The 27215-nt window shown below is 51.3% G+C and overlaps 1 protein-coding gene across 1 annotated transcript in view; it reads left to right on the forward strand.

The window, feature by feature from the left end:
• Window positions 1–27215, forward strand: part of ZNF618 (zinc finger protein 618) — a gene marked incomplete at its 5' end in the record, with an annotated part of 185654 nt that overhangs the window by 128871 nt on the left and 29568 nt on the right. The window contains 7 exons of the mRNA XM_056135376.1: window positions 2237–2314; window positions 2724–2762; window positions 9411–9500; window positions 10375–10410; window positions 10519–10596; window positions 19012–19071; window positions 19626–19715. Of these exons, the coding sequence (XP_055991351.1) occupies window positions 2237–2314; window positions 2724–2762; window positions 9411–9500; window positions 10375–10410; window positions 10519–10596; window positions 19012–19071; window positions 19626–19715 (471 nt within the window). The remainder of the gene's footprint in view (window positions 1–2236; window positions 2315–2723; window positions 2763–9410; window positions 9501–10374; window positions 10411–10518; window positions 10597–19011; window positions 19072–19625; window positions 19716–27215) is intronic.

A 27215-nucleotide genomic window follows, 5' to 3' on the forward strand; every position in this document is an offset into this window, starting at 1 on the left:
GGCACAGCAGCGTGCCCTCCAGGACCACACCAACATCTGTAGGGCCATGGATGCCCCACCAACCCCCATCGCTGCCACGGGGCAGCAAACTTGAGATGCCCGGGGCCCTGGAAGTTGGGCTGCAAGCAGCGGGGTGATGGGCAAATGGGAGTCTAGCTGGGCGTTTCTCAACACATTTCCAATATTGGCACCTTTCTGATTACCTCCTATCCCACCAGTTGGCCCTCTAGGCGCTTTCTGTGGCCTCTCATTGACCATTATTTTCTCCTATGGCCCCCTTGGTTCTGGAAGGAGCAGAGGGGCTTGCACCCCAGGGTGTCAGGTCTGCATAAGGACACCTGTGTGTGGGGTGGGGGGGCAGGGACGAGAAGAAGGAGTTCCTGGGCCGTGCCTGCTGGGCTCTCTGCCATCTCCCTGCTGCTGGGAACCAGAAGCCAGTCTGCACATCTGGGGAGCCAGGCAGGTCCTCAGAGACCCCTGGGGACTCATGTGAGAGAGGTGCTTGGAGCCCACTTCACAGGTGACTAGAGGCTGAGGGCATGGAGGGAAGGAGCAGACTCTCCTGCTGCGGGTGGGGGAGGGCAGCTGCGGGGGTCCACGTGTGTGTAATCCCCATGACCAGGAGACCCTGCGGCTCTCTCTTGCCACCTGCATTCAGTGGTCTTGGGCCACTTCCCCACCCAGGACAGTTTATGCCGCGGGCGGACAAAGGAGGAAACGAGGAGGGCCAGGCTGGTTGGTGATCATTCTCCCCACTCGCCTGTTCCAATCTCACTAAGCCCCTCACTCCCATCCCCTCCTGTCTCTGCACTCCTTCTTGCCGTCCTGGTCTCTCTAGTCTTTCCCCAACTCCTCAGCATTGGGGGTAGCAGCCACAGGTCTAGGTCCAGTAGCACAACCAACATAGGAAAGCCCTTCCTGATCACCTGCAGCCAGGGATCAGGGTCAAGGGCAAAATGCCACTTAAGGTTTTTCTCCTTTCCTTCGTCAGATAACTTAATTAACATCTTAATTAACATCTTAATTCTACTTCATAGTATTATTTGTGGGGACAAATGTAAGAGATGCATTAAGCTTGCAGGGTGGCTCTCCTGGGGACCTCGCTATAGATCTCAGACTACAGTGCTTATCAGGCTAGATTAATCTTTCCTAACCCTAGTGTAGGGTCCTGATCTAGTTGTTACTTTTTGGATCATAAGAGAATTTGTCCCTGACCATGCTCTTAACTTGTAGTTAAGTGTTCTGGCGCTTTGGCCTGGCCCATTTCGATGCCAGATTAGCTCACAGCTTGCCCTGGGTCCATCCAGTCCCTTGTCGGGATCCTGCTTTGGGGGTTCTAGGAAGTAATGGCAACTGGGGCTCAATTCGAGAGAACAGATCCCCAGGAGTGAATATCATTTGGAATCAATTAACTCCCAAGTTACAAAAGCATAGCATTAACTGTCTTCATTTGCTCGAGCGGGCCCAGTAACGTCTCCATTGGAGACTTTGTTGTTACTGTGTCTGGCACATCGAATACTCTCGGTAGCTTGCCGGGCTCTCCGAGAGGGGCGGAGGAATCGAACTCGGGTCGGCCGTGTTGGCTGCGTGCAAGGCAAACGCCCTACCCGCTGTGCTATGTCTTCATGTGTCTATACACAAAGGACATTGCTCTGAATTAACTATGCAAAGGACTTAAGGAGAAGAGAAAAGCAGTATTTACAAGTTAACGGAGTCTGATTAGGAGATAAAAGTGATTGACCGGTTGGGGAAGCAGAGCACAAAGAAAGAGGTTACAGGTAAACACTGAAGAAATGGGAGCACAGTGATGGGAGTAACCCAGTAAACTAAGCTCCCTGTGGCAAGGCAGAAAGATCAAACCAGTGTTATCGTACTGCATGCATCTGGGGTGCAACCTGGCCCATGGTAGGAAGGAAGCCGATGCTTTTTCCTGGAAAGGGGTGAGGCTTTCCAGGCTGAGGGCCTGTGTTCCTTGGCCCTCCTTCCTGAGTGGAGGGAATGTCCATGTCCATCCATCATACAGACAGCAGAAACAGGCCCAGAGCCAGAAGGACATTCGTCCCTCAGTGAGTCGTGACTTGCCCAGGTCCGTGTGGTACTTGGTGCCTCTATGCTGGGTGAGCCTGGTGCCCTGACGCAGTGTGAGGGGTCCCAGGAGACAGTCCCGCAGGCCAGGGGGCCACTGGGTACGTGGGTGGGTCCTCACTGACCTGTCCTACCCCTTCTTGTCTTGCAGGGTCCTACGAGTGTGGGATCTGTGGCAAGAAGTACAAGTACTACAACTGCTTCCAGACGCACGTGCGGGCGCACCGGGGTGAGTCCGGGGGTGGGAGAGGGCGGTGGAGAGGGGGGTTTGCAGGGCACACCAGCTGGTGTGGTTCTGCCTGCACTTCTCAGGGTTTCCAGAAGCCTGCAGAGCCCCCCGGGGTCTCCTTTGTGTTCTACTGTAGGAAGGGGGGGTTCTCCTTGCCTTGGGGAGCAGGCATGGGAGGGTGCAGTAACCAGCTTCTGCTCCCCAAGCCCCTGGTGGGCCCCTTCCTCCCAGATGCATGTGCCCCCCACAACCAGGCCCAGGGGGCTCACCCCCTTCTGCAAATGAGAACCCCGAGGCCGAGGAGCCTGACAGACGGAAGGAGGGAGGTGGGAAGTGTCCCTGGTGCTGGAAGGGGAGGGAGGCTCTCTGCCCCTGCCCCCCTCTCACCCTTTCTCTCCATCTCTTCCAGACACGGAAGCCACGTCAGGGGAGGGGGCCCCACAAGGCAGTGAGTATCTTCCTCTCTTCCCACTTGGGGCAGGGGATGGGGTGTAGATGGGAGGAGGGGGCTGTTTCCCCAGTGCCCTCCCTCTTAGGGGGGTCCCATCTGAGGGTCCCTAAGGGCTCTCAGAGCCCGTCCAACCTGGGGGCATAGCAGGGGGATCACCAGCCATGTAACAAGGGGAGCCCGGGGGTCTCTCCGAGGTATGGGGGTCCGGGTTGTGCCGCGCTCAGGTCCCGCTGGCCAGGCGGCCTCCGAGGCATTCTCTGTATTCCAGCCTCCGAGCCAGGGTCCAGGGCCCCATCGGGACCTTGGGGAAACTCCGCGTTTCATGGAGTGCACGGGTCTCGCCACAGGGCCTGACCTGCCCTGCCCACCAGCCTGGAGATTCAGAACCAGATGGGGGTGGATGGGCAAGACAGCACTCTGCGCCCATCACACACGTGGGCACTCAAGACCCCACAGCTATGCACCCAGGCCCGCCGGAGGCTGCGTGCGCGTGCCCGGGGCTGTGTGCACATGCTGTAGGCGCGTAGCTGCCTGCCTGAGTCTATACTCATGCCCGAGACTGCATGTGCATGCCTGAGGCTGTGTGCTCGTGCTTGAGGCTGTGTGCGCGTGCCCAAGACTGCGGGCACGTGGCTGTGTGCGCATGGCCGAGGCTGCGTGCTCATGCCCGAGATGACATGCGTGAGGCTGCAGGAGCGTGCCTGAGACGGCGTGCACGTGCCCAAGGCTGCAGGTGCATGGCTGCATGCTCATGGCTGCATGCGCATGAGTTGGAATCCCCAGCACTGCAGGCCCCCAGCCATCCTGTGTGTGCCCCCCTCTCTCACCCCAGCACCCCCAGGCGTGGTACCTCCTTCAGGGCCCAATGCCCAAGCAGCCAATCCCATCAAAACTATGGTTCCACAGCTCTGGGTTCAGCATGGTCTGGGTACGGTCCTGGGGCACCCCCAGTGCTGCTGGGCCTGGTGTCTATTTTTTAAATCCTTAACCAAGCATCCTGAGGGAAGGTGCCCTCCTCTGTGCAGGTTGTTTGGATCCTCTTTGCATTCTTCAAGGCTCTTCTCCCAGCCCTCTAGATTTTCAGGTTTTGTTCTCTTTTGAGGGGGTGGGGTGGGGTGTGCACGGAACAAGTCTGGGCTTAACCCTGCTTCTGTGTTCAGGGATTATTCCTTGGGGAAACTTTGTGGTGCCCAGGATGGAACTCGGGTGGGCTGCTTGCAAGGCAAGTGCCCTCCCCGCTGGACTATCATTGCAGCCCATATATTCTTAGTTGGATTTTTTTTAATACCTTTTATTGAGGTACTATAATTTACAGAGTTACTCATCGCACCCAATTTGACACTCAGCCATGATCAAATTCCGTGTGTACAGTTTCCCAACCTCAGATCTCAACCCCATCACGCCAGTATCAGAACTCACTCCTGCCTGGGCTCTGGGGCCATATGGGGTAACAAGGACCGAACCCAAATCAGCTGCATTGCAAGGCAAATGCGTAACCGCTGTCCTATCACTCTGGCTCCAGCATCTTAGGTTTTGTGAGAGGCAAGTAGGGCCGTGGTTCCCTGGGAATCCGAGTCTTGGGTTCACCAGGCACAGCTTGATGGGGGGACGCCCCTCCTCCCGGGTCAGCCTGGCTTCTGGCTTCTTCTTCCGGCTCCTGTGGTCAGCCTGTGGTCACCCACACATTTAAAGAGCTTCCCCTACTTGTCTTTCCTTCCTTGGCTATTCTGAGCCCCCGGCCTCTCCCACCTCCACGATCCGTTGAGTTTTACCTGGCTTCTGTGGCTCCCAGCAGTTTCTGAGGGGCCATTGAGGAATTGGATTTTTTTTTCTTTGTGGGTCACACTCAGTGATGCACAGGGGTTACTGCTGGCTCTGCACTCAGGAATTACCCTTGGCGGTGCTCAGCAGACCATATGGGATGTTGGGAATTGAACCTGGGTCGACCACGTACAAGGCAAACGCCCGACCTGCTCTGCTATTGCTCTAGCCCCGGAATTGGATATTTTTACACATCCCCTTCCTGCTGGTTTTCTCTCTGGGCCAAAGTGTTTTATCTGCAGTCTTACATCCCTGGGAGGATCCTAGCATCAGGGCCTGCTTGGAAAGCCTGATACCCTACAGCATCCTGAAGATTGACCACGGAGGCCTGACAAGACTAGCAAGTCCGGGGCACTGGAGGGATAAGACAGTTGGTAGGGCATTTGTCTTGCATGCAGACAATCAGGTTCAAACCCATATAGTCCCTACCAGGAGTGATCCCTGAGTACAGGGCCAGGAGCAAGCCCTGAGAACTGCCAGGTGTGGCCCCCAAACAGAATGAAGCAAGAATAGCAAGTTCATTCAACCCATTTTACAGATGAGAACACTGATTCCTGGAGAGAAGGCCTTCCACTTGTATGGAAGGGGAGGGGTAGGCATAAGGACCAAGTCTGCCACCTTCCGGCCAGGGATCTGTCATTTCATTTAGAAAGAGTTCAGTAGCCACCCCCATCTGAAAGTTGCTGTGTCCCTGTCATCTGAAGTACAGCTCTCAGATATCGGCAGAGGTCCATTTACAGGCTTCACTGACAGTTCATGGCTGTGATTGTTCTGTCTTCTTACTGTTCACCTCTTACTGTAGCACTGTCCTCCCGTTGTTCATCGATTTGCTCGAGCAGGCCCAGTAACATCTCCATTGTGAGACTTGTTGTTACTGTGTTTGGCATATTGAATACCTCACGGGTAGCTTGCCAGGTTTTACCTTGTGGGCGAGATACTCTCCGTAGCTTGCCAAGCTCTCGATCCCACCTTTTACTAGGCCTACTTTTATCAGTTAAACACTTACTATCAGTGTGTGTTTAAGAAAGCACGGAGTGGGGCTGGAGAGGTATGATGACAGGGAGGGCTCTTGCCTTACATCTGGCAGACCCAAGTTTGATCCCTTGCATCCCATATGGTCCTACGCACTGCCAGGAGTAATTCCTGAGCATAGAGCCTGGAATACTCCATGAGCATAGCTGGGTGTGGCCCCCAAACCAAAATAAATAATAATAAAATTAAGTTAAATTTTGAAACAACTCTGCTGTGAACAACTTTCTGAATCCTAGTGTCTTAATTTAAAAAACAGAAAGGAGGGAAGGAGGGAGGGAAGGAGAGAGGAAGGGAGGGAGGGAGGGAGGGAGGGAGGGAAGGAAGGAAGGAAGGAGGGAGGGAGGGAGGGAAGGAAGGAAGGAAGGAAGGAAGGAAGGAAGGAAGGAAGGAAGGAGGGAAGGACACAGAATATATAGAATTTAGTTTTAATCAGTTTTAGAAATCTAGTGGGGGTCTTGGAACAGGTCCCTATGGAGAAGGGGGAACCCTGTCTGGTCATATCTGGAGGCATAGACCACCCCCCCCATACACCACACACACACACACACACACACACACACACACACACACACACAGCTTCCAGCTAAGGAAATGGAAGATGCGTTCCATGTCCCATTCTCCTTCTGCCACTGTTGACTGATTTCCTTTTGTAAAACAAAAGTGGGTGACAGTCGCCAAGCACTGGGTTGGACTTCTGTGCTTTCGTGGGGGGGGGGGGGTGAAGGAGCACACCTGGCACCCAGGGGACAGGTGAGAACACAGAGGTGCGGGGGCTGGGAGTGTGGCCATGATGAGTGAAGTTTGCACCCCTGGCTCACCACACAGACACCCCACCCCCACCCCTCAGTGACATACTGGAAGATGCTGAGCTCGTTTGGGCTGCAGAAAATATTGCCCAGACATCCTTGCTCTCTTGTTCCACACCACCTTCTCCCCCATAGGGTCGAAACATGAAACCTGTGTGAGAGGAAACCCCCCCTAGTGGGGCTTTCTAGGGGAGGGGTCTCAGGAGCGGGGCCAGAAGGAACCGCAAATCCCAGGAGGTCTTACTTCCTCATTGTCCCTGGGATGCATCGTGGAGTGATCACCCATCAACCCCTCCAGATTAGGGAGGAAAAGTGGGAAGCCGAATCCGGAAGAGGACAGGCACTCTCTGGCTGCCTTACACGTGGGGCACAACCAGACCTCCACATCAATCGTCTTTCCCCCAACTGCGTTCCCAGGGGCATGGAGCCCCGACAGAGGCAGCTTCCTGGCAGGTGGGGGCGGAGGGGGGCTGGTCTGTGCCTGCCCGCACCCCTGCAGAACAGCATCATTGCCACCCCAGGCTGACTCTAGGGTCCTGGTATCTACAAAGGTGCTTCCAGAGAGCACAGGTGCAGGGGAGCACGGGTGCACGGAGTAGTGGGGCTTGCTGGCTAAGGTGCTCTGTGTCCCCAAAACTTCCTCTGCTCAAGCCATAAGCATCCCGCGAAACTGCTGCTTGTAGTCATGGGAGACAGGCTCTTGGATAGAGTGGGGTCCTGGCTAGCAGATGAGGCAGCCCAGGGGTCCACAGCCCAGCTCGGGAGCGAGGCGCGGTGCATGGGGATAAGAAAGGGCTGCATGCACTCTCTACAATAGTCGTCGATTGCCTCGATCAGGCCCCAGTAACGTCTCCTTCATCCTAGCCCTGAGATTATATTCAAGGCTCTTTAGGAGAATGAGACCCATCATTGTTACTGGTATTTGGCATATTGGGTACGCCGCGGGGAGTTTGCCAGACTCTGCTGTGTGGGCAGGTTACATTCAGTAGCCTGCCAGTTTGTCCAAAGTAGGAATGAGATAATAAGATGTCATAATAGGATGTCGCAAATGCGGCCGCGCGGTTCCGGGAGCTGGTTTTTATAGTCTCTGAGTCTTGGCCATTGATGGGATTACACAGCGCCAGGGGGCCAGTTGGTGGGTGTGACCCCGCCTACTGGAATTCGGGGGATCTGGGTGGAGGATGCTCAGCCCTGATCCGAGTAGGCTTGGAGATCTCAGCCCCGGGACCCGCTTGCCTTTTTTCCTTTGTCGATACCTTCAGGTGTGCAGAGAGTGGTCTCAGCATGGTGGTGGCTGGTCCTGGAGGTCTTCAGCTACCGGAGCCCTGGTCGGGGCGGGGAGGAAAGCTCAACCCGCTCCCCTCCAAGGGGCCCCAGCGAGGATAGCCAGGCGTGGGGGCAGGAGACTGCACTGTTCTCTTCCGGGAGCTGGTTTTTTATAGTCTCACCACAGAGGCAGGGTGAGATGGGGGGGGGGGGGGGGTAGGAGGGATGCTGGGACCTGTGGTGGTGGAGGATGGGCACTGGTGGAGGGATGGGTACTTGATCATTGTATAACTGAAACCCAAGCACAAAACTTTGTAAGTCTATAACTGTACCTCATTGTGTTTCACTAATTAAAAAAAAAAAAGAAAAGGTGGCAAGGCCAGGCCCCCTGGGCACCCTGAAGCTGGCCACCTGGAGCCAGGCAGCACTGGAGGGGTGGGGGATGGATAGCCTCAGGGACGCACACCCAGGTCCTCATTGGGACAGGGATTAAGTCATCCTGGTGTGCAGAGAAGCCCTGAGAGTCCAGCTGTGCACGTCATGAGCCCTCCTGGCCCCGTGGAGGCTCATAGCAGTGGCTGCTGGTGACCTCTCTGCAGCTCTTTGCTTGGCTTCCAGTGCGTGAGTCCTTCTAACTAGTGTCAGCCTGGCCCGGTTCTTCCCAGGGTTCAGCCTAGAAGGTTCTGTGCTATATGGGCGGGTCCTTCCCAGTGTGGGCCCTCCCCACCCCAACTTCTCACCAGCAGCTCCCCATCCCACCCCACCCAACCTCCCCATCCCCAGATCTTGCAACTTGGCAGCCCATAAGAGGAAGGTGAGAACAGGAAGTCACCATGCCGAGATCCCAGACCATGGGGCCCTTGGGATCGCCTGGATGAGGACAGGCAGCATTGGGGCGTTGACGTGGTGGCTTTATGCTTGCCAGGCAGGCACGCTTCGCTTTCAGCTCTCTTCCAGGCCCCGGAGGGGCAGGGTCTCCTGTGCCCTCACCATGGAGGCGATGTCTTATTAACTGCTTGCTGTTCTTTGTAGGCCAGTCAGTGGACAGGCTCAGGCGTGGGGCAACTGCATGGGCATCTTGGGCATCTCCCAAGCTGGAGAGGCTGGGGACGATGTGGCCAGGTCCTTTTACCCACACAGTTTCCCGGGTGGTAACTGTGTGACCTCTACAGTCGCTGCCTTTATTTGCCAGTCACGGGGAAGTGACTTCACAGCCAGCTCCTTGCCTTGCAGCCCCAGGAAGTTGTGGAGGAGGTTGTGGGCGGGCGCCTGCAATCTTACGGTGGTGGTGAGGCGAGCCTCCTGGCAGGGCCTGGAGAGAATCACTCCAAGCCTCGCCCAGCCCTTAATCAGTGGACCCCTCAGCTCCCACCCCCGGCCCCCAGGAAACAGTTATTCAGCTATGGGGGCTTGGACTGCCGCCCCGAGGTGGGACCCGCTGGTCTCCCAACCCTGACTTGCCTCTGGGGTGAAGCCGAGCCCTGCACAGGCCTGGACCTGGCGCTTCCGTGACCCAGAGGAGGCTGGAGGTGTCCAGGCACCCACCGGCTCGAGCCATTTTGGGGACGTAGTGGGGGCAGCTGGTCCCCATGCCATGCACTGATTCCTGAGGTGAATTAACACCCCCTCCCCCACCCCGCCCAGCCTTGGCCCCAGGGACTGCAACCCCCTCCCCCACCCCACCCCCCTTAACTACATGTGCCTTTTCCTGTCCCCGCAGACAATTTCAGGTACACATGTGACATCTGCGGCAAGAAGTACAAGTATTACAGCTGCTTCCAGGAGCACCGGGACCTGCACGCCGTGGATGGTGGGTCGGGGCCCTCGCTCCCCAGATGCACAGATGAACCCCAACTCTCGGGGAACTGGCAGTGGGGGCAGGGGTGGCTGCTTCTCTGCCCCACGCCCTCCCCCCCACCCCGCCCTGAGGAGAGGGAAGGGGCCGCAGCTCACCGAGCCCCGGGAAGCCGCCGTGTTTCTAGGTCCAGCCCCGTCAGATTCCGCAGTTCCGTCCTGATTCATGTCACCGTTTCAGATGGAGCGTTTGCCTGCGCTCGAGAAATTAAAGCTATTTTTAAAGAAGAAGGATGGTATTTTGGTGCCTTATCGAGTTAGAAATTAGAACGATAAATTTGAGTCGTATATTTTAGGATCTCAAAAATCCTAGAAATAGGTTTCCGACCTAGAAAGGGGCTTGGGGCTCCTTCTCCAGCCCCACCCTCACCCCCCCATCCCCACTTGGCTGTGATGCGCACTTCCTCCCTCCTCTTCCTCCCTCCTCTTCCTCTCTCCTCTTCCTCTCACCTTCTCTTTTTCTCACCTCCGCTTCCTCTCACCTCTCCTCTCCCTTCCTCAGCCTCTCGCCTCCTTTGCCTCTCATCTTTTCTTCTCTCGTCTCCTATTCCCTCTCCTCCTCCTACCCTTCCTCTTTCCTGCCATCCTGACCCCTCCCCTGGGCAATGAGATACAGGCCAGGCAGTGAGCACCTTGACTCGGTGGGCCCCTGCCCTCGGTGAGGATGAGGAGTGGAGGCACTGGCCGTGCCCTCCTGTGGGCCCTGGTTTTCTGGTGTGTCCGTACTGGCCGGCAGGAGGTGGGGGGGCAGAGGCAGTCGCGGGCAGGGTCTAACGGGGCTCCTCTTTGCTTCTTTCCTTCTGCGGCTGCTGCCTCCCGCCCGGGTGCAGTGTTTAGTGTGGAAGGGGCCCCCGAGAATCGGGCAGGTAAGTCCATGGTGGTTCCTCCCACCGCCCGCCCCCCACCCCCTGTGTCTCCAGCTGGGCTCCCCGTCCCGGGGGCCCCAGGTGCTAAGGCCCTGTGTTCTCCCGCAGACCCCTTTGACCAAGGCGTCGTGGCCAGTGACGAGGTGAAGGAGGAACCCCCAGAGCCTTTCCAGAAAATCGGGCCAAGTATGGGGCCTCTCCCTGGGGCCAGGGAGGGGGGAGGGGGATGGCGGGGCTGGGAGACCAGGGTGGGATGGGAGGGCGTGACCCCGTTGTACAACTTGCAGCCGCGGAGCTGCCTCCCCGGACCTCACTTTCCCCGCCTGTCCGCCGGGCTGGTCTGTGTGAGGAGCAGAAGCACGTGGGCCTGGGGCAGCGGAGTCCTGGGGTGCAGCTCCACGGGGGCCTGGCGGGGCCGGGGAGTCTGTTAGCCCCCCTGAGCCTCGGCGCCTCACCTGTGCCACGAGGTGCACATGTTCCCCCCTCCCCCCCGCAAGGTTTGTTGGGGGATTAAATGAGACCACGGACACAGAGCAGCTGCTAGCTTTAGCACAGTGCCTGGTACATAGCAGGAGCTTAGCTCTGTCCTCCCGGAGCACCGTGCAGATCCCGCCACGTAGCCTGCCTCTGCCCAGAACTCTGGCAGTGCGGTGGCGCGCATGTGGCCGTGAGCCAGAGGTGCCCTGCATTGGGGGGGGGGGGGGGCGGGGGTAATGCCCAGGGATGGACAGTGGAGTCCCGTCAGCAGATAGTTCTCATGTCATCCAGGGGGCCGTGGGGACCCCAGGGTCAACCGATCCACCTTGGAAATTGAGGAGGCTCCCACATGGGGACACGGGTGAAACTGAGACCCTGCCCATTCCAGCACTGGGGGGCCAGTGGACATTTAGTTCAGGCCTCCAAGATCCCCTCCGGCCAGAGGAAGGGCTTAAATTTCCTTCTCTGAGTGGGGGGCGCTTGAAGGTTCTTTAGGAGTCGGTTGCCCCAGAAGTGGTGGGGAAGTCCCAGGAGGGGTATCACGAAGTCCAGGCTCGCCCACAATACACTGGCCTCATCCCAGAACATGCTCCATCCCCACCCACTGGACTGCAGGGTGGTGTGGTGGCAGGGGGCTGAGTCTTCGCTTTCTTTGAACCTGGAGTCAGGGTCTCCGCAAAGTGATCGCCAGTGCTGGTCGCCGGCACAGAGCAGCCCATACGCAGCAGCCGTGGTGTAACCGGAAGACGGAGAAGGTGCTGCTGTGTCCCGAGCTCAGAAGGCTCACAGGGTCCCCACAGCAGCAAGGGCCAAGCATGTTTCATGATGGACATTCAGGGACAGATACGGGCTGGGCTCTGTGGGTTCTGAGCCCTTCCATGCTGCACCATCTGCTCCAGCCCACCCGGCTTGGAAGGCTGGTACCCCCAATTCACCCGCAGAGGGCCCTGTAACCCGCTGGTAGAGAGTTGACAAAGACTGGCTGTGACATTCCCTCATCGAGTGTCTTGCCAGCTCCCGGCTAATGCAGGCCAAGATCCATGAGGAATCATCAGGCTTTGAGATGTATCACACCCCCAAGGGCGAAGACTCCTGGCTCTATCCTGAATGCCCATGGGATGCCCTATGACACTCAGGTTGGACGCAGTGGGCGGTGTGCATGGCACACTGCATTGCCACAGAGTCGAGATGCGCTTTGTCAGGGAGCTGGCATTGGGCGGGGCGACTGAGCCCGTGGGTGGAAAATGTTCATGAGCTCCTTCACCGCCCAGGCAGGTACAGCACACACCGAAGCCTTATTCTGTCTCGCCGTGACTGAGCCTGATGAACACTGTTGGCCCCTTGGAGGAAGGAGCAGAGCTTCCAGCATCCAAAAGATGCATGAATAAAAAAATTTAAAAAAAAAAGAGGGTGGAGGGAAACCTAGACTTCCCCTGGAAGGAGATTGTTAGCCAAGCATGGCCTTCCCTCATCACCACTCCTGGGGAGGGATGAATGCAGCTTCTTGGGCTTCTGCCCTTATAAGCAGACACGGCCTCAGGAGCCTGAAGGTGATGAGGCCTGGAACAAGGGGAGCCCACGGAGGCCTGGACTCAGGGGAGGGATGTCACCTGGCAGAGCTCTGGAGGTGGGGAAAGGAGGAAGATCGAGGGATGTCTGCCTTTCCATCCACATCAGATAAGCATCTTGGAGATTTGGATCCTGATGCAGGAGGCAGCGGTAGGCTGGGCAGAGGAGCTGATGTGAGGGGCCCCGGGCATCTTTTTGCCCAACTGCAGGTCTCAGAGTGAGCGCCCTGTCAATGGACACTACAGTAAGTCATACCACTTGGTTACAGGAAGACGGAACACACCTCTTCCAGGTTGGTTGAAAAGCGAGACACCTAGCTGCCTTCCCGGGTTAGTTGATTTATATCTCTCAAAAAGAGTCACTTCAGAGATAGACAAAACCTGGGAACTCTGAGAATTCCACAGAACAAGAAGAAAAAAAAAAAAAGAATTCCAGAAGCTTGGAGGAAGAACAGACCTCTGAAAAATGATCGGCCTTAGTATCTTTTAGAAAATTGTGTTCAACAACCATCATCAGGGATGAGAAAATAGGACTTGAGCTGGACCTCTCAGGCCTCAGTACCAGAATGCTGCAGCCTGAGGACTCAAGCAAAAGGAGTGCATGTGCTCCCTTTAGAGGATCCGGGTGCGAGCTGCTAGGGTGCTTGTGAGGGCTCTTTCTGGCTTACCCACGGGACAGAGACACAATGAGATCAGGCTCTGGGATGTATCCTTACAAGAGTTCATCCTCTGCACTCAGGAGGGCCCCAAACCCAATGCCTCTGGTGCACACCACCCACCTCCCAGTACCATCCTGCTGGCAGACAAGACGGCTACACTTGAACTTAGGGGACACTCCTTCATGGCCTGGTCTTAGTGGAAAAGGGAGCTTGAAGCTTCATGATGAGGGAGATAGAAAAAAAAGGCAGATAGAAAAGGCAAGGAGAGAGGTGGAGTAAGGAAGGATGGCAGGAAAGCAGAAAATCTCAGAGCAGAATTTCAGACCTAAGTTACAGGCTATCAAGAGCAGAATGAATGCACAGAAATGAAGCACCAGGGGGATCGCACGGTATGTAGGGCGCTTCCCTTGCACACGGCTACCAGGGTTCCATTCCTGGTATCCCAGGAGAGATTCCTGAGTGCCGAGCCAGGAGTAACCCCTGTGCACTGCTGGGTGGACTCCCAAACAAACAGACAAACAGCAACAACAACAAAAGAGTGGAATTGGTGGCATGCAGTCTTAGATAAAGTAGCATAGCACTGTAGCACGGTTCTTTTGTTCATTAATTTGCTCAAGCGGGCACCAGTAATGTCTCCATTGTGCGACTTGTTGTTACTGTTTTTGGTTTATCAAATATGCCACGGGGAGCTTGCCAGGCTTTGCTGTGCGGGTGGGATACTCTTGGTAGCTTGCCAGGCTCTCCGAGAGGGACAGAGGAATCGAACCCAGGTCGGCCATGTGCAAGGCAAACGCCCTAGCCACTGTGCTATCGCTCCAGCCCGGATAAAGTAGTATAGTCAGAAAAAAACATCACATGCAGAGCAATTGACAATTTTGTACCAGTGGGAGAAATGCAGGAATATCCACAAGCACAGAAAATGTGGTCTCAGTAGGCTGACTGCTAGCTTTTGCATACTAGGTGTCTGGATTTGATCCCCAGCACCACAGGGACCCCTGAGCACAGAGCTAGGAGTAGCCCCTGAGCACCGGTATCTGATCACTGCCTTTGAACCAGTGGGATCAGTGCCTTCACCTCCATCCTGCAGAACTGGTTGCAGAGAATGAGACAAACTCAGTGACTATGCAGCAGCAAATCAGTGTCACCAGCCCAGAGCAAGTGGGTTTTTTATTAGTGAAGCAAGAGTTTTTCATTAACACAGCATCACCTTCCCACTGGTTTTTATCAGGGCTGTTATTTACCAGGGAACATATATGTTAAGAACAAAATCTGAGGGGCTGGAGCAAATAGCACAGCGGGTAGGGCGTTTGCCTTGCACGCAGCCAACCCGGGTTCGATTCCCAGCATCCCACATGGTCCCCTGAGCACTGCCAGGAGTAACTCCTGAGTGCAGAGCCAGGAGGAACCCCTGTGCATCGCCTGGTGTGACCCAAAAAGCAAAAAAAAAAAAAAAACAAAATCTGAAATACTTGCTGCTAAGCCATCAGCAAGTTCCTTGAATGTATAGTTTTGAAATCATGGCGATCTCCCATCGCACCCTAAAAGGACTTTTCTCCTGCTTAGCTGCACATTTGTACCGTCCATTTTCTTAACGAGGCTAAACTTGCTTTACCCGGGGGACTTCCCTGACTTAGAGTGTTTTATTAGTGGGCTGATTTCCCATACCCCAGGAACTAAATAAATAAATAAAACTGTGCTTTGCTAAAGGAAGACCTCTGTGTCCAGATTTAAGGACTGGCTTCATGTCAGGTAGTATTGATAGAAAGAGATCCTTCGCTTAAATAGATCTTAACACCTTTCAAAAATGATAAACATAAAGGCACAAACTGTATAAGCAAGTTACTTACAAGTGAACTCAAAGGTGCACTTGCCTTAAACTAATGCCCAAATATAAGAGGGCAGGTTTTTTTTGTTTTTTTCTGAATCACCGTGAGATACAGTTACAAAGCTTTCATGTTTGAGTTGCAGTCATACAGTGATCGAACACCAGTCCCTCCACCAGTGCACATTCTCCATCACCAGTGTCTCCAGTATACTCCCCCCTTTCCAACCCTCCCCCTGCCTCTATGGGCAAACAGTCTCCCTCATTCTCTCTACTTTGGGGCATTATGGTTTGCAGTATAGATACTGAGAGGCTGTCACATTTGGTCCTTTCTCTACTTTCAGCACACATCTCCCATCCCGAACGGTCCCTCCAACCGTCATTGACTTAGTGATCCCTTCTCTATCCCAGCTGCCTTCTCCCACCCTCCACCCCCTCCGACCCCCATGAGGCAGGCTTCCAACTGTAGAGCAGTCTTCCTGGCCCTTGTTTCTACTGTCCTTGGGTGTCGGTCTCATATTTTGTTATTTTATATTCCACAAATGAGTGCAGTCATTCTTTGTCTGTCCCTCTCTTTCTGACTCATTTCACTTAGCATGATACTCTCCATGCCCGAGAACCAACAACTGGTTAAAGAAACTTTGGTATATCTACATAGTGGAATACACTGCAGCTGTTAGGGAAGATAAAGTTATGAAATTTGCCTATAAGAGGGCAAATTTTTTAAAAGAGCTTTGCATCAAGTCAGATTATGACCCACATGTGTTAAAAAAAAAAAAAGAGGCAAGGACTCAAAAACATTTTATTTCTTTTACGACCCTCCATCTTTAAAGAAAACATCTGCACCAAAACACTGAGCAGAAAGTATGTGGAAGGGCCCAGTGGTATACAAGGAAGGACTCGCAATAAGCATATGAACGGTCCATTCCAGTGGTTGCAAGTCACATTACTAAACAGTGCTAAAGATTAAGATTATAAATATAATGAGTGAATTTTTACAAATCATTAGTCCGGAGTTATAGTATAGAACATATAAGAGAGTTTGCCTTGAGTGCAGCCAACCTGGGCTCAATCCCCGGAACTCCACACTGTCCCCAACACCACCAGGAGTGAACCCTGAGCACAGAGCCATAAGTAAGCCCTGAGCACCACTGGGTGTGGCCCAAATACACCCAAATGAACAAACAAACAAAAAAAACAGTATCCACCAACAGCATCAGTATATCCTCAAAGCCTATTGGAAATGTGAATTGCTGGGCCCCTATGCCAGGCCTGTGGATGCAGAATCTTTGGGTGGGGCCCAGTACCTATGTCATGCCAGCCTCTGTGGATGACTCAAACATGAGACATTTGATATGCCCCAGATTAAGTTACCTTTCTCAATCATAATAGACTTGAAAGTGTCATTTCCTGCCTGGGCCTGGCCATTAGAGGACCACATCTCTTGGGCTGTCTAAAACAGTGGAGAAGATTGGAAAATAATGGAAAGGCAGGGAGAAGAGCTTGAACGTCAGTGTGCTGAAAGGACGGATGGGAAAGGGAAAAAGAAGCAGAATCAGTTCAGAAACCCAATGAAACCAAGAGTTACAGGCATAAAAGCAAATGGCTTGATCTCCGTTAGTTAGAAAGCAGAGTCTCGGTTCATTTAAAATAATCCAAGTCCTAAAGGTTTATTTGAAGCTATAACAAGCTTCCTCCCTTCTCCTTTACCCTGGGCCCAGGCTCCTGTGTCTCAGGGAACCCTGCTCCAGAGCGTCACTGTGTTTCTATTAGGATTTTCCTGGCTCTGTTTCACAGTGACTTCAGATAAACCTGCCACCCACTTACCCGAACGCTTTCCGACTGTCTGTGTGATTGCTTCGATTCTCGGCCTCCTTCGCCAGACTAGAAAGCTGCATGGAGGCAAAGCCTTAGACTTGGGTGGCTCTGAAAGGTATATAGCACTGTTTCCATTCCAGGAATGAAGGGACAAGCACATTTAGGCATAGGCAGACAAGGAGAAAGGAAGATTTGATGAGTCAGCACTGTGAGCAGCAATTCCTATTAGTTCCTCTAGCAGTCCTTTGAGTGGTGGTTCTTAGACTTTCCCGTGTGTTAGAATCTTCTAGGGGACCTGCTAAGACACAGATGGCAGAATTTCATTCCATAAATTGTTCTGATCAGGTCTGGGGCAAATCCTGACATACGCTACATCATGGGGATCACCCCCAGGGACCTGATAGTCTCTCTCTCTCTCTCTCTCTCTCTCTCTCTCTCTCTCTCTCTCTCTCTCTCTCTCTCTCTCTCTCCTCCCTCTCTTTCCTCTCTGTCTGTCTCACACACATACACACACACACACACAAACATGTTCCAACCCTGTAGTTACATCTATAGCCCCTGGGATTCTGCACTGGAGGAGCCAGAGACCAGAGGAGATCTTATAAGCAGTGCTCTGCAGACCCGGGGGACCCTCCCAGGAGTTCTTGGCCAACCTGACCACCAGTGGTTCAATTCAAGGGTTCATTGATGTGGTGCTGCTGACCCTGTGGTGTGGGGGATCACCTGCAGTCATCAGAGTGCCTCCCGGGCTTCACCCTGCAATGATCAGGGGATTCCTTACAATATGTGCACCTCACTTCCTGTACTGCAAGATTCCGCATTTCTGATGGGTCCCTCATATGCGGAACTCAACAGGCCCCTGGCATCACTCTGAGAAACAGTCTAGTATAGGGTGGTAAAGGCTGCAGCTCCCAGTGGGGGACTTAATCTCATGAACCCGAAGTCACATTGTGTCTAAAGTTTAAAGCTAGGCTTACATAATAGGATCTATCCTAATATTTAGTCCTGAGCATGGCAAGCCAATAAGATTGTATAGGGTTAATAATGGTTGTTAAATCTCACAACTTTGAAGCCTGCCAGCAACACAGAATCTTTTCCGATGTCGGTGACTTGCCTATGAAAACTATTGAACTACAAAAAGATAACGGGAAGCATCTCTCTTGAGGGCCCAGGAGGCAGAGTAAAGGGCCAGAACACAGGCTTTGCATGTGGGAGCCCAGGACTGATCCATGAATTCAAGCGTCACTGAGACTCTTCCCCACACTCCACCCAAAGGCTTCCAGTGTCGAGAGGCAAACCATGGACAAAGAGCCTAAGAAGGAAACACTTGGAACACAGCAAACAAAGCACGTCACCCTCAGAGTGGTTAGCGATAAAGATACTGCAGACCTGCCCGTGGAAGCCTTGGACGCAACTGGGAAAGTTGCCATAGTTCATGAGCAAGGAAGAGCGTGTGTGTGTCCCCCTCCTCTGCCACCCCCCCCCCCACTTAAGAACTCAGATAAATAGAAAATAAAGTTGACTGTGGTGGGAAATCATCATTCTCCACCACTCAGGCATCAGTCCCCCCGCACACACCTCCATACCTTTGCTCAGACAGCTTTTTAAGTAAACGATTGTACTTCCGGTGGTCAGGCTACAGGCCGAGTATTCAGCAGTGGTGTTCTCAGCCTTTCCGATTGGCCTGGACATCAGCCCAAACTTTGGCCGGGTAATTGAGACCCTGGTTATCAAAAGCCTGGAAGATGGGTCCCTTCGCTTGTCCCTGTTTCTGTGCAAGCATCTTGCTTTCGCAGCGATGTGCAAAAGTAACGAGTAAGTTTACAAACCTTCCGAGGATGTCAGTCCAGCAGTATTTTCTTTTGATGAGGGACAGACACTGGAAGCAACCCAAGTGTCCCCTGTTTAAGCGACTGACAGACTCGGTAGTCTGAAAATCAAATCATGCTGTGGAGATCGGTGGCTATAAATTATTATATTGGTGACTATTATTTCTATTATTACCCAGAGGCTGTAGGTCAGGGCGGGCTCACACAGGGCTGTAGGAGCCAGACAGGATGTCAGTAAGAAGAGCGTGCCCCAGCGAGACGGGGAGCGAGGGGTGGGCTCTCAGTCCCCGGGGCCAGCTGGCCAGTTGCACGCTTTACCCCAAGGGTAGCTGCTCTTCTTGGTTTGGGGGTTAAATAGGTGTTTGAAATTTCTCTGATTCGTAAGCTTTTGTATTTGTATTTATCAGTATTTTATAATTTTCCCCCAGTGAACAGTATTACATCAGAAATTTTTAAGAAGAAAGAAGTTAGGCAGTGCCAAAAGAGAGGTAAAGATAAAGTCTGGGGGGACTTTAGGAGAAGAAGTGACCCCATTTGCTGGGGGCTCGGGGGTGCTTGGGGAGGCATGTGAGGTCCTAGAGACCAGGGGACCCCAAGGACTGGCCACTGCAGGGCTTACAGAAGGGGTGATGGCGAGGTCGGCCCTGGAGGTCAGAGGGACCCACCAGGCATTTCTCGAGCACCGGGACCTGTAGGGGAGCGAGGAAGGAGACTAGCATGTACCAGGTACTGTTCGAAGCATTTGATGTATAGATTTAATCCTCACAGCAAACCCCCCCATGAGGCAGTCCGGTATCGCCCCCATTTTACAGCTAGCAAAGCTGAGGCACAGAGAGGTTAAGAGATTCGCCCAAGGCCACCCAGCTCCAAATGGGAGAGCTGGGACTCGAACCCGGGGGGCAGGGCTCCTGATTCTAGCTCCATGGTCCCAGGGTGAGGCGGCGTTTGGGGATGATGGGTGGGGAAGGGGGCCGACGGGTGCAGCTTCAGAACGGGGTCACGGCGCCCCTTCCCACACTCGCCTCTCCTCCTCCTCACGTAGAAACTGGCAATTACACGTGTGAGTTCTGCGGCAAGCAGTACAAGTACTACACGCCCTACCAGGAGCACGTGGCCTTGCACGCCCCCATCAGTGAGTATCTCCTCCGCTTGGGGGGGGGGGGGGGAGGGAGAAGGGGGGAGGGGCAACTGGAGGTCAGGACTCTGCATCCTGGCCAGGAGAGGGGGGCAGCCAAGGGGAGCTTCGTGTGGGCTGGTCTCTCGTGGCCACTTCCGGCCTGGTCACAGAAGGCAGCACAGCTGGGAAAGCCCCGTCCTTGGGCCGGGACTGCTGAGTCCTCCCTCCGTGGACTAGAACCCCGGACCCATGAGGGGGCTTGGCTCTAGGAGATTGGACGTTCCTGGTCCAAATCCTTCCTTCAGTGGCCCTGGCCCCTTCACTGCAAGGCTTGTGTCCAGCCCAGGCGGCGTCCAGGTGAGGGAAGGCCACGCCAACAGATTCTCGGGATGAGGGCGGGACTTGCTAGAAGGAGCCCTCCTCTCTCCAGGACTCAGAAGCCCAGCGTGTTCTTCTGGATTCCCCCCTTGCTGTGGAACCTCGGGCATGCCCCTGCCTCCCCCTGACCAGGGGGTTTTGGGGGAGGACGGGGGTGGGGGCAGGGCCCTGCCGGTCTCCCACACTCCTCAGCTTCAGAGCCCACAGATGTGGAGGGGCAGGCGCTCAGTCTGCCCATAGTCAGAGGGACCCGGTCAAGCGTGTTGATCCTCCACCAGAGGGTGTCAGGGGAGGCCCACACCTTAGTCTGTGGGTGGGACGCCATATCCAGGACTGGAGAGGGATCGTTTAAGGTCTAGGGGGTGCCTATGCTGCTTCAGGCAGGCGGGTGCACCCAAGGATTTAGGTTAGCAGGGAGAAGCAGGAGGGTGCCGGGCAGATGGGCGTCTAGACCCTGAGCGTTTTCCTCTCAGGGGTAAGCCCTGGGCCAGGCTTCTGCCTCTGCTCATCTCGAGACCCTAGGGTGACCCCATGCCTTCCCCCCCCCCCCTCCGCCATCCTGGCTCAAGGCTCTGACTTCTCATTTGTGGGAGCTCACGGGGGGGGTGGGGCGAGGGACTGGATCATTGGCATCACCAGAGGAAGACGGGCAATCAGGCCCAGCTGGAGGAAGTCACACTGCCATGCAGACCCAGTATGACGGCCCACCAACTGACCGCCTCACAGCTGCAGAGCTGGGTCCTGGGTGTGGCAGAGGAGCTGGGCCCTGATGGTGGTGCCGGTACTGAGGCTTCAAGGCTAGGGATGAGCGAAATAGGATTCCAGGGCCCCCTTCTCCCCCCAGCAAGGGGACCACAGGACAGCTGTGTGGGCATCTAGCTCCCTGTGCTTGCCAAGGAAGTGGCGACTGCCCGCCCCCTCCCCTTCCCTCACCCCGAGGTGCTCCCCAGAATGCATTCACAGGGTAAAGCCACAGGGCCAGCCACAACTGGGGGGTTCCTGCCTTCAGAGGATAGCACCTGGGCATCCCCCCCAAAGCCCCCAGTGACTTTTACTAGAACGAGATCACATAGTTAATAGGGTGGAGTTTAGCTTTGAACTCAACTACTCCAAGCTCAAACTCTGGAGCCCAAAGGTACCTCACAGTGAAGGGGCACATGGGTGCACCCGGATTTCTTTCCACGCACCCAGTGGCTTCTCCCTTCTGAAGGCCCATCCTCCTCTCTGTCTGGGCCTTGAGTTCTCTTTCTGCTCTCTGTGGACACTTCTTTCTTCATCTTTCTGCAGCCGTTTCTTGAATGAATCTCTCTTCTCTATTTCTCAAGGAAGATCCTAGCATCCTCCTTTGCATGTAAAACCTGAGTTAGTTGGGCAGTGACAGCGATCAGTTCTCTGAGGCCAACCCAGAAATAGCCCCTCCGGCGATGTTTGGAGCTCATGGGTGCTATGTGAAATATTTTCATTTTCTTTTTTTTTTTTTTTTGGTATTTTGGGTTACACCCAGCAACGTTCAGAAGTTACTCCTAGCTCTGCACTCAGGAATTACTCCTGGTGGTGCTCGGGGGATCATATGGGATGCCTGGAAATAAACCCAGGTCAGCTGCATGCAAGACAAACGCCCTACCCACTGTGCTATGGCTCTGGCCCCACGGCGTGGAATTTAGAGGCTGGGCCTGCTGGCTGTATCCGGTGGTAGCCAGGCCAGGCCTTGGGACACTTGGTTCTGCTGAGAGCATTCAGCTGACCTCAGAAGTCATAGATGAGTACATATAATGTGCTTTCCTTTGCCTCCCAGCCACTCAGTGAACTGTTTTAAGACTCCTAGGTGAGGCTGTTCTCCTTCACCACCCAGCAGTATTCCATTGTCTGAAATTCCTGCAGGTGTTGGCTGTTGGGTATTTGCTTGTTAATTTGAGTTGTTTTCAGCCTTTCCGAGAGCCGGTGGAAATGCCTGAGGATTTTAGTGGATGTCCTTTTTCATTTTCTTCACTTAAATCCCAGGGAGTAGAGTAGCCTGGTCACGGGAGCAAGCATCTTTCACTTTGACAGCTCTGGCTAACCATTTTCTTGAAACAGCTCCAGCATTTTGTGTTTCGGTGGGGTCTCCACCTGCTTCCCGTCCTTGCCAGCCTTGGGTGTCGCTAACTTCTCATTCTTTCGTTCTGGTGATTCCTCATTGTGGCACAAGTTTCTCTCTTCCGATGACTAATGAGATCAAGTGCATTTTCATTCAATGATCGGCCCTTTTGTAATCTTTCATATTATTAATAGTAATCTATCAAGAGTTCTCTTGATCTTCTCAAGCCACCACCCTCGTCTTTGAGCGTACAGTTTGCATGCAGAGTGAATATTTGCTCCTAGACCTGGGTGTGCTGGCTAAGGTTCAGAGTATTGTTTGGTGAACAGTTACTTTTGTATTTCGGTGACATCTTCTTTACAGTTTATTTCCTGCTATGGATCCTGGTATGTCTTGGGATGCTATTCGAGATTTCCTGACCTGTCTGTTGATGGTGTGCTTATTCTCCTTTATTAACTTTTTTAAGTTTTATCATTTTAAGTTTGTGTTTAAGTCTGTGTTCCTTTCCAGGTTAACATTTGTGAATGGGGAGATTCATTTTCCATTCAGATAATCTGATTGTTCCAACATCATTAGTGAAAAAGTGTCCTTTTCCCTTTGTTTTGGATTGGAGTCTTTGTTGAAAATCAGTTGGGTATTTACACAAATACAGGTTTCTATTCCAATGGTTGACTTATGTCAACATGGTCATTTTACTTTATGTAGTGCATCTTAAATCAGGTACTCCTATTGTTTTTTAAGCATCTTTAAAAAAAAATACTTGTCTATGCTGGAGATTCTTGTTTTTCCACATAAATAGTAGTCATCTTGTCAGTTTCTACAAAAACAAAAACTTACACCAATCTGGGGCCGAAGTGATAGCACGGCAGGTAGGTGTTTGCCTTGCACACTGACCCAGGTTCAATCCCAGGCATCCCACATGGCCCCCTGAGCACCACGAGGAGTAATTCCTGAGTGCAGAACCAGGAGTAACCCCTGACCCATGTGACCACAAAGGGAAAAAAAATTCACCAATCTATACACCAGTTTTGGGGAAATAGCAGCCTCATAATACTGGATCTTTTAGTCTCTGTATGATCTTAAGCATGTAGGTCATTTCATCATCTTAGCTGCAGTTGGACTTTCAGAGTAAACAAACTGTACTTGTTTTGTTAAATTATTAAGTTTTGATGCCACTGTGATTTTCAAATTTCCAGTTTGTTTCCATTACCTATCAAAAGAGTTGATTCTTATAAATTGAAGTTATGTCTTGCAACTTTGCCAAGTTCACTTTTTTAGTTCTAACAGTTTTTCTGCCAAAATCTTTCTAGGATTTTCTTTGCATATCCAAAAGCATCTGTTGATAATAGTTTTGCTTCTTTCTTTCTGACATATTCCTTTTATTGCTTTTATTCCCCCTTGTTTGCTAGACTAGTTAGAACCTCAAGTACAGCATTGGATAGAAAAAAAATCTCTCTCTGTGCCTTGTTCCCAATCACAATATGAATCTATATAACTATTTCTATCTATATCTAATCTATATAATCTAAAATTCATATTAATTTTTTTAATCTAGTATGAATCATTTTTTCACTAGTTAGGGCTGGAGCGATAGCACAGCGGGTAGGGTGTTTGCCTTCACATGGCCTACCCGGGGATCCACCTTTGATTCTTCTGCCCCCTCTCAGAGAGCCCGGCAAGCTACCGAGAGTATCTCACCCTCACGGCAAAGCCTGGCAAGCTCTCCATGACGTATTCTATTGCCAAAAACAGTAACAAGTCTCACGATTTGTTGTGAGACATTATTGGTGCCCACTCGAGCAAATCGATGAACAGTGGGAGGACAGTGCTACAGGTACACGTAAGCACACTATACTCCATAGATTTCATTTGTCATTTATCAGTTGAGAACTCCTTATTATTAATTAGCTCAAATATTGGGGGGTGTGGGGGCAAGGCTTACCTGACAGTGCTCATGGCTTACTCCTGATTCTGTGCTTAGGGATCACTCTTGGCATTCCTCGCAGGGCATATGCAGTGGCAGGGACCTAACTGGGACTGGCTCTCTGTAAGGCAAGAGCTATGCGTCCTGTCTTCTCTCTCCTGCCTCCCGCCCAGAGTCTGGATCATTAATTGATGTTTCACGCTTTTTCCTACATCTTGTTAAAGTCATTTTATGATTCTTATCACTTATGTAGATAAAAGTAAATGACTTGGATTTATTTTTTAAGTTACCATGTTTATAGTTTCATGAAACATATGAAGTAAGACTACCAAAAACATTAAACCTTGAAGTGAACTAAGGATGTTTCTTCATTGCCAGAGAGGACTAAGTTCCTTCTTTGAAGTTTTTCTTTTTTTTTTCTTTTTATTTCTAATTTCTTTAAAACCTGTGGTTGTTTGTGAAGATAATTTGCCTTTATGAACTTGTTTTCTGATCCCATCTATCTAAAATTCCCCAGGAATTTTTTTTCCCTTTTTATATCATTGTCAGAAGCAACTCTCAGCCCAGGGAGGTATAGTCCTAAGGTAATAATAGCATCACATCTTTAATGAATGGTTTGCTATTGATATTCATAATAAAGAAAATTGTGCAGCAGCTTTTACATCTGTTTGAAATTATGATTTCTAAATTTTAAGTTCCTGATGTCAAGTCATCTCTTTAACTGGAGAGGGTTTGTTTGGTTGTTTTGCTGTTGGTGGTGGTGGTAGTGAGGTGGGGTAGGGGTGGTTGCAATACTTAGGGATTAAACACAGAACCCCACACATGCAAGGCATGTGCTCTACCACTGAGCCACATCCCCAGCTCCGAACAGATTTTTTTGAAAACTAAAAGATAATACTAACTTTTAATTTAAAAAATAAGCAAAAAAAAAAAACCCACTATCCATTATACCGACACGACTCTTACCCCCACCCCTGATAATCACGATTATGTTATTGATCCTTAAGGTAAAGGTAAAGGTAAAGGCCCTCCCGTTGATCGTCGATTTGCTCGAGCGGGCCCAGTAACGTCTCCATTGGAGACTTTGTTGTTACTGTGTCTGGCATATCGAATACTCTCGGTAGCTTGCCGGGCTCTCCGAGAGGGGCGGAGGAATCGAACTCGGGTCGGCCATGTTGGCCGCTTGTAAGGCGAACGCCCTACCCGCTGTGCTATCGCTCATTTATTTTGTTTCGCCTGTTCATCTGCTTCGTTTCAATATATTGTACATATGAGCAGTTCTCATAACTTATGTCTTCCTTTTTATTTACATCCAAGTATTTTAATTTCTGTTCTCCATTCTTCATTGGTCTAGTGATTCTTGAGAAGCATGTTGCTCGGTCTTCAAATGTTTGAGGTTTCTCCAGATTTCTTTTTGTGGCTGATATCCCATCATACAGCATTGCAATCACTGAAGATATTGGTTTGATTTCAGTCCTCCTAAGTTTGACAGTTTCTTTGTGTTTCAACATATGGTCTACTCTTAAGAACGTTCCTTACGCACTTATGGCTATTGTTCTTGAAAACGTCGATTAAGTCCATCTGGTCTAGTTTGACATTAAGGCAATTATTTCCGTATTTATTCTCTCCATGGTTGATCTCTCCATGGTTGTGAATGGGGTGTTAAAAGTCTTTAGTCTCTTTGTTGCCTCAGTGTGGCTCTTCTGTTAATAATTGCTTAATGTATGTTGATGTTCAACATTTTGTGGATGTGTATCAGGATTGCATCTTCTTGTTCAAAGCCCTTATTCGATATACAACGTCCATTCCTTTCTTACCTTTTTAGCTGGAAAAAAAAAATCTGATTTATCTGATATTAAGTGTGGCTGTACCTGCCTTTTTTCGGTTACCATTTGCTTGTAAGATTGTCTTTCAGCCTTTACTTTGGGTCTGTATTTATCTTTTGAGCTAAGTGAAGTTTTTGTTAGCAGCAAAATGTGGGGGTTTTGATCTACCCTAATGCTCTACGTAGCTTAACTAGTGAATGCATGTCACTGTTATTTACAGTGATTATTGCCATTTTTTTAGGAAAGTAATTTTTTATACTTTGTTCCTTTATTTTTCTCTTGTTGTCTTGTATGCTGATGTTTTTATTTTGTGTTGGGTTTTCATTTCCTCTCCATATGAAAGGAAATTTTCTAGCCTGGAAATCCCTGTCTTTTAACTGAAATGTTTAGCCATTTATATTTAAGATAATTTATTGATATGGTTAAATTTAATTCTACCATCTTACATAAATTTTACCGTCTTGTATTATTTTTCTATTTGTCCCATCTTCTCTTATTTTTCTTTTCTTGCTTTCTTTAATAATTACTGAGATTTTTTAAATATGTTGATACCAATACTGCAATATGTGTTAATTATGCCACATCCAAGGGTGAGCCACCAGTGATGTATGCCTACATCAATGCCTGCTTACTTGTTTTTTTAATTGAATTACCACGAGATACACTGTTACAAAATTGATCATGATTGGATTTCAGTCATACAGTGTTCCAACACCCATCCCTTCACCAGTGTACATTTCCCACCATCAATGTCCCAGGTTTCCCTCCGAAAATTCCCTCCAGCCTTTCTCTATGGTAGGTGCTTCTCTGTCTCTGTCAGTCTCCTGTCTCCATCTCTCTCTCTCTCTCTCTCTCTCTCTCTCTCTCTCTCTCCCTCCACCCCCACCCTTTTGGGCATTATGGTTTGCAGTACAGATACTGAAAGGCTCTCATGTATGTCCCTCTGCCTCCTTTCAGCACTCATTTCTTGCCCAGAGTGATCATCCCCAACTGTCCTTGTCATACTGGTCCCTTCTCTATCTTAACTGTCCTCCCCCACCAACACTTTTCATCTCTCCAAGTACTTTGACTGTTTTCTTTGTGGTTTGTAATAAACATCTGTAACATATCAGAACCTCCTATGAATCATGCATCACACATAAGAACCCCGTGACAGAAGGCTTCCGCTTACTATCTGCAATTCTTTTTGCTCTTTATTCCATATGCATATGCCTACATATGCTATAAACCCAACAAGTATTTTTATTCCTTTAAATTGTCATTTTTTCCTTTCTCATGTATATTGGAATTTTATCTATTACCATTTTTTC

The sequence above is a fragment of the Sorex fumeus genome, unplaced genomic scaffold (genome assembly GCF_029834395.1).
Source record: "Sorex fumeus unplaced genomic scaffold, SorFum_2.1 ptg000111l, whole genome shotgun sequence".
NCBI classification, from domain to species: domain Eukaryota; kingdom Metazoa; phylum Chordata; class Mammalia; order Eulipotyphla; family Soricidae; genus Sorex; species Sorex fumeus.